At 47.5% G+C, this 9989-nt stretch overlaps 1 protein-coding gene across 1 annotated transcript; it reads right to left on the reverse strand.

The window, feature by feature from the left end:
• On the reverse strand, positions 1–9667 carry LOC137004852 (dehydrogenase/reductase SDR family member 11-like). Its single transcript, XM_067365511.1, has 7 exons — positions 9514–9667; positions 9200–9409; positions 8673–8767; positions 8445–8574; positions 8257–8349; positions 8108–8173; positions 1–901 (listed from the first exon to the last, which is right to left on the reverse strand). Exons 1-7 carry the CDS (start codon positions 9643–9645, stop codon positions 860–862), a joined length of 768 nt encoding a protein of 255 aa, XP_067221612.1. The 5' UTR covers positions 9646–9667; the 3' UTR covers positions 1–859.
• Positions 9668–9989: the final 322 nt, after the last annotated feature.

Raw genomic sequence — 9989 nt, forward strand, 5'->3', positions numbered from 1 at the left:
AACACTTGAAGAAAAGCATGACATAAATCCCTCTCTCTTTTTTTATTAGTGCATCACTTAAAAAATACATAGCAGCTCAGAACTACAGGCACAGAAATGAAAGCTCTAGCATAAGTTCTGCCAGGAAGACTCAATGTTGACCAATAAGTTTGGAGCTAACCAATCATTATCTTGCACTTGGAGTATATAAGTTTGCTGACACATGTTTGAGTCCGCAAATGCTGACGCAAACCTTCACCTCCATCCTCCCCACCACAACCAGGATGGTCTCTGTCCATACCCAGGGGGGTCGGCTACTCCCCTGCCTTCATCTTCAGGCAGGAAATGCAGAGTCCGCAACCCTTTAGGATCTGAGCTACGGACAGGGTCTATGCCAAAGAACTTTCTTACAACATTTTGCATGCTGATTGTTAATAAATATGGTTGTCACATTATCTTACCTCCCCGAGTCTTTCTGGTAGAACTGAACAGAAATGTATAAAAAGCATCAGATTTCCTCAATTTTCAAAACATTGTTGTGAATGTTCATCACTATAATCAATGTAAAGCAAAAAATTACACATTCTGCATTTTGCAAGATTGATAACTCATTACTTGAGCACAAAAGCGTACTTTGAATAATTTCTTTTTTTTTCAAAACTTTCTTTTTTTTAATAACAGATTTGATAAATAATTAAAAAATGTAAACTTTATGATTAGACAGATCAGTGTTCTTGTTATTTGTATTTGAAAAGATCTGGGGTGCAGAAACAGTTTATAGAGACATTCATGTGGTTTTCCACATAATATTTGAAAGTATATATGAGCCTTTAGGATGATTAAGATGTCAGCGATTCCTGATCCTGTTTATCTCCTCAGGTTAAGTCAACTGTTCCACAGGTCTCATCACAATGTCACCAATCTAGAGATGAGGAAGGCAAAAACAATTACATGAAATCTTCCTAGAAAATACACTACAGAAAATTCCCACTGCAGCTCAAGCTCATTGTATATTTGTATGAACAATCTCAGTGATAATTTACAGCAAAATAGTTCCTTTTCGATACTTCCACTCATACTGCGGATGGGGGAAAACTTTTTCTCCGATTCACTGAATCCTTTTTCAATAACGCAGTGTAGCTGCATGGCCATTGGTTCGAGCAGTGTAACTTTTTGAACCAATGACGGTGTGAGCCTATGGTGATGCAGCGTGCCAGAGCCCGCCAAACTGGGCGGGGAATCTGGCTATATTGGCAGACAAAAAGAACCATGGAGAAACTCAACAGCAGTGAAAAATATGAAAAGACAATGCAGAAAAGCTGAGCGCATGTGGCGAAAGACAAAACTTGAAATCCATTATAACATCTATAAAGATATTCTTCATGCTTTCAATGTGGAATTAGGCAAAGCTAGAAAGACCTTCTCCTCAAATATTATAAACAGAAACTTAAACAACACCCGCACTATTTTTGCTACAGTAGAGAGACTAACAAACCCCCCAAGTCAGATTCCCAGTGAAATGCTCTCAGACAGCAAATGTAGTGAGTTTGCTTCCTTCTTCTCTGAGAAAATTAATAATATCAGAAAGGCGATCAGCACATCCTTGAGCTGCACTGGGGTAAAACAGATCAGATCACAACCTCAGAAAGTAGCTATTATGTCGGATTTCGAAGCAATTGATGGTAAAATTTTGGAAGAAACAGTACAGCACCTTAAATCATCAACCTGCGCCCTTGACACACTTCCCACATCTTTTTTCAAAAGAGTGTTAAACTGTTTAGAAGCAGATCTCCTAGAAGTGGTAAATGCCTCACTTCTCTCTGGGACTTTTCCAAAATCCCTGAAAACTGCAGTTGTTAAGCCCCTCCTGAAAAAGAGCAATCTGGATAACACCATATTGAGCAACTACAGGTCAATCTCAAATCTTCCTTTCATAGGCAAGATCATTGAAAAAGTTGTTTTCAATCAGCTGAACAAGTTCTTAAGCTTGAATGGATACTTTGATAACTTTCAATCTGGTTTCCGACCGCATCACAGCACAGAAACAGCACTCATAAAGATAATAAATGATACAGATACAGGTAAATTATCAGTGCTGGTTCTACTTGACCTCAGTGCTGCGTTTGACACTGTTGATCACAACATTCTTCTTGACAGGCTCAAAAACTGGGTTGGGCTTTCTGGGATGGTCCTTAAATGGTTCAGGTCATACTTAGAAGGCAGAGGTTATTATGTGAGTATCGGTGACCATAAGTCTGAGTGGACATCCATGACATGCGGAGTCCCTCAAGATTCAATACTTGCACCCCTCCTGTTCAACCTATATATGCTGCCACTGAGCCAAATAATGAGAAAGAACCAAATTGCATATCACAGCTATGCAGATGACACCCGGATTTACCTAGCCCTATCACCCAATGACTACAGCTCCATTGAGTCCCTGTGTCAATGCATTGATGAAATTAAAAATTGGATGTGCCTAAACTTCCTTCAGTTAAACAAAGACAAAACTGAAGTCATTGTGTTTGGAAACAAAGATGAAGTTCTCAAAGTGAACATGTACCTTCACTCTAGGGGTCAAACAACTAAAAATCAAGTCAGGAATCTTGGTGTGATTTTGGAGTCAGACCTGAGTTTCAGTAGCCATGTAAAGACAATAACTAAATCAGCATATTATCATCTCAAAAATATTGCAAGAATTAGATGCTTTGTCTCCAGTCAAGACTTCGAGAAACTTGTTCATGCTTTCATCACCAGCAGGGTGGATTATTGTAATGGGCTCCTCACTGGTCTTCCCAAAAAGACCATAAGACAGCTGCAGCTCGTACAGAATGCCGCTGCCAGGATTCTGAGCAGAACCCGAAAACATGAACACATCACACCAGTCCTCAGGTCCTTGCACTGGCTTCCAGTTGCATTTAGAATTGATTTTAAAGTACTGTTGCTTGTTTATAAATCATACCAAGCTACATGAGCTGCACGACTCAGTGTCATCACTTCAGATTGACCTGTTTTCCTATGGCGAAATACCCGCTTATATAGACAGATGCCCCCCGGCTCTGGCACGCTGCATTGCCATAGGCTCGCACAGCTCCGCCACGCCATCATTGTTTCAAAAAGTTACACTGCTCAAACCAATGGCCGTGATTTACATTGCGTTATTGAAAAAGGCTTCAGCGAATCGAAAAAAAGGAGTTCCCTTTCGATACTTCATTCATACTGCGTATGGGGAAAAGTCTCCCTTTTTCCCCGCTACTGAAGCCTTTTCAATAACGCAGTGCAGCTGCATCGTTATTGGTTCACTCATTGCAAGTCGTTGAACCAATGACGGCGCGGCTTTCCTGCGCAGCCTATGGCGACAAAGCGTGAAATTTCCCGCTGAAAGGGGCGGGGTAAGGCCCTATATAAGTGAGCATTTCGCCATAGGCTACTCAGTCCTTTCTCCTTCAGCGACGACTCGTCTTCTCCTTGCTGATCCTCGTAGAAGCCTGCTCGCCTGGAAAGAAGCTCGCCGCCTTGGAAGAAGCTCTGCCGCCGTCGAAGAGGCCCTGCAGCGGACCCAGCTGAGTCGCCGGATTCCCCAGCGCCTTCGCCCTCGCCGACTGCGCGCCGTCGACGAGACACTGCCTCCCGCTTCCTGCTTCCGGCCCTGTCTCAGCCATCCGGCGCGCCTAATAGAGCATTTTTCCGCGGTTCCACACCGCATTAAGAGCACTTTTCACAGCGGTTTTCACCGCTTACGGCCCTCGCCGTCTAAGAGCACCACAATCGCTGTTTTCACAGCGCCCCGGCATTTTTCAATGCCTCACCACTGCACTACGTGCAGAGCCCCTCTGCTCGATGCAGATGGCCACTGCGAGTGCGTTGGATGTGCGTTGGATGTCAAACTTCTCCGCGCCATGGACGAGTCTGGCACTGAAGAGACCGCCTTCAAGGACCTCCGCAGCGCGACTGATTTAGCCCTGCGGGCCACGAAGGCAGCGGCCCAGGCCATTGGCAGATCAATGGCCAGCCTGGTGGTGCTGGAGCGCCATTTGTGGCTTAACCTGACGGAGATCAAAGATCAGGACAAGACGGCCTTGCTGGATGCGCCTGTCTCCCCGTCAGGACTCTTCGGACCGGCAGTGGAAGGTTTCACAGAGCGTTTCACGGCAGCACAGAAGTCTTCTCAAGCGATGAGACATTTCCTGCCCAAGCGTTCAAGCTCCGCATCTGCTCCTAGCTGCCCCAGGCCTGCGCCGGCTCAGCAGACGAAACCAGCCCCTCCTGCCTCTCAGGCTGCGCCGCCCAAAGAGCACCGCCACTGCTCGCGCTCTGCTAAGCGCACGACGTTCCCGAAACGCCAGGGACCCCGGCCCAAGATTGTGCTGGACCCGGGCGCCTCAGAAGTCGTCCTGATCAGCTAGAAAAGAAGAGGATCGGGGCATGTCTCGCCATGGCCGGACCACCCCGAAAGCTCGCTTGTGCATGCTCCCCTCCGCCTCGTTTAACTCCGGGCGCGGGACAAATGCTGTCTGCAATAATATGGCCCACACTTGTTGCGTCCTCAACAACCGCCAATTTTTTACATACTCCTCAAAAGAGCTTATTTCCTCTTCCTCCCATATCGGTGTGCGGCCCCCCTCTAAGCGGGCCGCCATCCAATGTCATTCTACCCCTTGCTGCCCGGGTCGAGGCTTGGCAGGCCATCCCCGGTGTGTCAAGTTGGATTCTGATTCTGATTACTCGCTCCAGTTTGCCAGGAGGCCCCCGCGCTTTGGCGGGGTGATTCAAACTATGGTACAGCCGGATGACGCTCACGTCCTCCGGACCGAAGTTTTAACTCTGCTGAGAAAAGGGGCTATAGAAATAGTTCCCCCTTCGCAGAGCAAGTCGGGCTACTACAGCAGTTACTTCCTGGTTCCAAAGAAAGACGGCGGTCTCAGACCCATTCTGGACCTCAGACTTCTGAACCTTTCCCTCATGAAGCGAAAGTTCAGAGTGCTAACGCTGAAACAGATCCTCGCACAAGTCTGCCACGGGGACTGGTTCTGCTCGCTGGACCTGAAAGATGCTTACTTTCATATCCAGATAGCCCCTAAGCACAGGCGATTCTTGAGATTCGCATTCGAAGGTGTGGCTTACCAATATACCGTCCTTCCCTTGGGGTTGTCTCTAGCTTCTCGCACTTTCACGAAGTGCATGAACGCCGCGCTCTCCCCTCTGAGACAGATGGGTATACGCGTTATGAACTATCTCAACGACTGGCTCATCCTGGCCAGCTCGCGGACAGAGCTGGAACACCACAGATCCCTGCTCCTCAGCCACCTGCAGTGTCTGGGTCTCAGGGTCAATTTAGCCAAGAGCTCGCTGCTTCCCACTCAACGTGTCTCGTTCCTGGGTGCAGTTCTCGACTCTGTCAGTATGACGGCAGTAGTCTCGTCAGAGCGCGCTCTGACCATTCAGCAGCTCGCGGCTTCCGTCAAGAACAAAGCCTACCTCCCTCTGAAGCTGTTCCAGAGGTTGCTAGGGCTGATGGCTTCCGCCTCCCCTGTGCTGCAGCTAGGCCTGCTACGAATGCGGCCTCTTCAGTACTGGCTGAAATTTCGGGTCCCTCCTCACGCATGGCGGCACGGCCGCCTGCGCCTCAAGGTCAATCAGGCCTGTATAGCAGCCCTGAAGCCCAGGACGAACCCCTCTTGGTTCAGTCTTGGTGTACCCCTACAGGCGGTGTCACGGAGGACGGTGCTTTCCACGGACGCGTCCAACCTGGGTTGGGGCGCTCTGTGCGAGGGCAGTCCGGCCTTCGGCTTGTGGTCCCACGAGGAAAGCCATCTGTACATCAACTGCCTCGAGATGCTGGCAGTGATTCGAGCCCTACAGGCCTTTCAGGCTCATTTGACGGATCGCCACGTCTTAGTCCAATCGGACAGCATGACAGTGGTGTCATATATCAACTGCCAATGGGGTCTTTCGTCCAGTCGCCTATGCGCTCTGGCGAAACGACTGCTAGAATGGGCTTCTTCACGGGTTCGGTCACTCAGAGCGACCCACATCCCCGGAAAGAACAACCTGGGAGCAGACATGCTGTCCCGGAGCAACGTCCCCTCAGACGGGTGGATGCTCCATCCCCAGATAGTTCACACCATTTGGGAGTTCTTCGGAAAGGCGGAGTTAGACCTCTTCGCCTCTCAAGACAACTCTCATTGCCCAATTTATTTTTCAAAGAAGGACGATGCGCTGGCCCACTCTTGGCCCAACACCCTTCTCTACGCTTTTCCCCCGGTCGCTCTGATCCCTCAGGTGATCAGGCGTGTCAGGGAAGACAAACACAGAGTTCTGTTAGTGGCCCGCTCTGGAGGTGCCAAGTTTGGACCTCGGAGCTATTCAGGCTTTCCACGAAAGCCCCCTGGCTGATTCCCCTGAGACGGGACCTTCTCTCTCAGGCGAACAGAACAATCTGGCACCCACGGCTGGAGCTGTAGGCTCTGCACCTGTGGTCCCTTGATGGGAGCCATCTGACCTCCTCGAGAACGTGCTAAATACCATTTCAGAAGCTAGAGCCCCGTCCACTAGACGCCTCTATGCTCAAAATGGGCGGTCTTTGTTAGCTGGTGTTCTACACGCAGCATAGACCCCGAGAAATGCGACGTAGCCACTATACTGTCCTTCGTCCAAGAACGCCTGGACGCGGGGTGAGCCCCCTCCACGCTCAAGGTTTATGTAGCAGCCATCGCAGCGTTTCACGCTCCTATTGATGGCCAGTCAGTAGGTCGGAACAACCTTGTTGTGAGGTTTCTAAGGGGTTCCAGGCGGTTGCATCCACCACGGACCCCTACGGTTCCTTCCTGGGACCTCTCTTTGGTCCTCAGAGCTCTAAAGGGCCCGCCCTTTGAGCCACTGCGCCTAGCAGACCTTAGGCCCCTGACGCTAAAAACCGCCCTGCTTCATGCACTGGCATCGATCAAGCGTGTTGGTGATTTGCAGGCCCTTTCTGTTAGCCCTGCATGCCTTGAGTTCGGGCCAGACGATTCTAGAGTCGTGCTGAAACAGGTCGCAGGTTATTTCGCTCTCCGCGTTTCCCCCTATGCTGGGCGATCAGGAGCAGGAATTACTTTGCCCTGTCAGGGCACTGCGCATTTACATCAAACGATCACAACCCTTCCGGCAGTCTGATCAGCTCTTTGTTTGCTTTGGCGGCCGCACCAAAGGGTTTCCGGTCTCAAAGCAACATCTTTCGCGTTGGATTGTCGACGCTATTACGCTCTGTTATTCCTCGGTGGGGACCCCTTGCCCCATAGGAGTAAGAGCCCACTCCACTAGGGGTATGGCCTCATCTTGGGCCTGGTCCAGTGGAATTTCCATTAAAGACATTTGTGAGGCGGCCGGCTGGTCCACTTTTGCCAGATTTTATCAATTGGACATTCCGACCTTACAGGCTCGGGTCCTCTCGGCGTAAATACACGGCCATTATAGTTCTGTTTCTAGTTTTACGCGAAACCTGGGAGTTTTTCCCTCGTAGTGCACAAGGGTTACGGCGGCTTCGGCCTTCCCACTTGACACTCGGTCCCCTCGCGGTGTCCGGTCAAGTCCAGTCATTTCCCCAGCAGTGGCACGGCGTGGTTGAATTCGTTCCCCCATACGCAGTACGAGTAAAGTATCGAAAGGGAACTTACTCGGTTACTTAACGTAACCTCAGTTCCCTGAGATACGGAACGAGTACTGCGTTACTTGCCATGCCACTAGGCTGCGGCTCAGTGTCGTCGCTTCAGTCAATATGGCCTGAGTAGCCTATGGCGAAATGCTCACTTATATAGGGCCTTACCCCGCCCCTTTCGGTGGGAAAGTTCACACGCTTTGTCGCCATAGGCCGCGCAGCAAAGCCGCACTGTCATTGGTTCAACGACTTGCAATGAGTGAACCAATGACGATGCAGCTGCACTGCGTTATTGAAAAGGCTTCAGTAGCGGGGAAAAAGGGAGACTTTTCCCCCATAGGCAGTACTCGTTCTGTATCTCAGGGAACCGAGGTTACGTTAAGTAACCGAGTACGTTTTTCCCCCATCTGCGGTACTCAGTCCCGTATCTCAGGAAACCAATGTTATGTTTGTAACCAAGTACATTTTTCTACAGTGATGGATGATGCTTACTTGAACATGAGGAGGAGCACTTAGGACATATACCACCGCGTTCGCTATGTCATCTGCTTGCAGACACTGTGAATAACATTTAAATATTTAAAGGTGTAAACAATAATGTACAACATATTGCATAAACAAGAATCAGGATTTGTCTATACCTTTATACTTTTGTATAAAGCCTCAGCCTTTTCTGGGTTTTGACTAAAGAACCGGTAGGCAAATTCTGTCTCCACAAAACCAGGAGATATACACTGTTAAAAAAAAGAGCAATCTTAGTGCCAACAAGTCTTTGGACATACAATGATCATATTACATAAATATAGTGTTGATCTAAAGCAGCTCTTACTGTGGCACGTATGTGGGTTTTGGCCTCGCGTAACTCTTGTCGGAGACCTTCAGTCAGAGCAGTCACGGCATATTTGCTGGCAGCGTAGAAGTGTACATCAGCGTTGTTAACGGCCCGGTGTCCACAAATACTAAAACACCAAGATATTTAAGGATATTGAATGTTTTTGCCTCAGCACAGGTTTGAATTAGAATACAGGCAAAAATGTCTAATAAAACATTCTTGTACCTGTTAATATTAATGATATGGCCATCATCAATATTTCTTTCCTTCATTGACTGATAAGCCTCACGGACGCACACTGACAGGCCAATGACATTCACCTGAAAAACAAAAAACATTTTTATTATTTTATGAAAAGGTTTTGTCTGGGGAGTTCAACAGCTCACTTGACTCAGTAAACCGAGATTCATGTCTTTTTTTTAAACCAACAATTTTGGAGTGAACCAGTTTCTTGATTGATAAAGCAAAAAATAAATAAAAAATGACTTTAATAGCCCAACAAATTGGCTATATGTGATTTTTCAACAGAGAAAACAGCTGCTTTTAATAGCATTGTATTCAAACAGAGAAAATTATAATTGTAAATTTAATTGTAAAAGTAAATCGTTTTTATAAACTGGCGCATACAACAAACTAGACGTGAACCTTTCCTTTTAATAATAAATGTAACAAAAAAACAGCAACGTAATATGCACGCCGTGATTTCAGAGAGCATGTGATGACATAAATGAATAATTGACTCATTTACTTACATCCATAATGTTCTTCCAGCCACTGGTTTTGCCACTCAACAGAGGCTCTGGAAGAGCCAAACCAGCATTATTAATGCACACGTCAATGCCCTGATGTTGAACTTTGATCCAGGAGAACATGGATAACACTTCGTCCTCTACAGACAGATCACATTTATACGGGAAAAGAGTGCCGCTGAATCCACTACTGACACATTCTGCTGCCAAATTCTGCAAGACAAAAAACACACGATTCTTCAACTTTTTAGTAGGCCTTTATTTACTTCTCGTAAGCAGTGAACTGTACTGCTGTTTGCTCGTTAATGGTAGATTACCTCTAATTGCTGTAGATTTCTGGCACATCCGACCACCTTCATGCCATGCTGCACAAGAGACTTGACGATTGCAGCTCCGATTCCCACTGAAGCACCAGTGACAAGAGCAACCCTGCCTTTCCAGCGATCCATGTTGCAGGTTACTCTCAGGAAGATCAAGTGCTGGACACTGGACAGCTGACTGTGCAGTCACACTTTTGTGCAGCGATGATCAGGGGGTTGCCAGGTCCAGCAAAGCTTTCCGGCCCAAAGTTTTAAAACCTGAACTCAGACAACTGCTGGATTTTCCACCCAGGACCTCATAGTACACATTTAGCATTGTTTTGTTTTGTTTTTTTACCCCTGTTTCCCCCTCCATTTATCTGATTTGTGTATATTATATGATTTATTTTATTTGATACTTCAGCTTAGAACTATGCATATAACTTATTACAATGCTTTTTCATTTTTCCCAGTCTTTTTGATAGTCTACATAT

This window comes from Chanodichthys erythropterus, chromosome 17, assembly GCF_024489055.1.
Source record: "Chanodichthys erythropterus isolate Z2021 chromosome 17, ASM2448905v1, whole genome shotgun sequence".
NCBI classification, from domain to species: Eukaryota; Metazoa; Chordata; class Actinopteri; order Cypriniformes; family Xenocyprididae; genus Chanodichthys; species Chanodichthys erythropterus.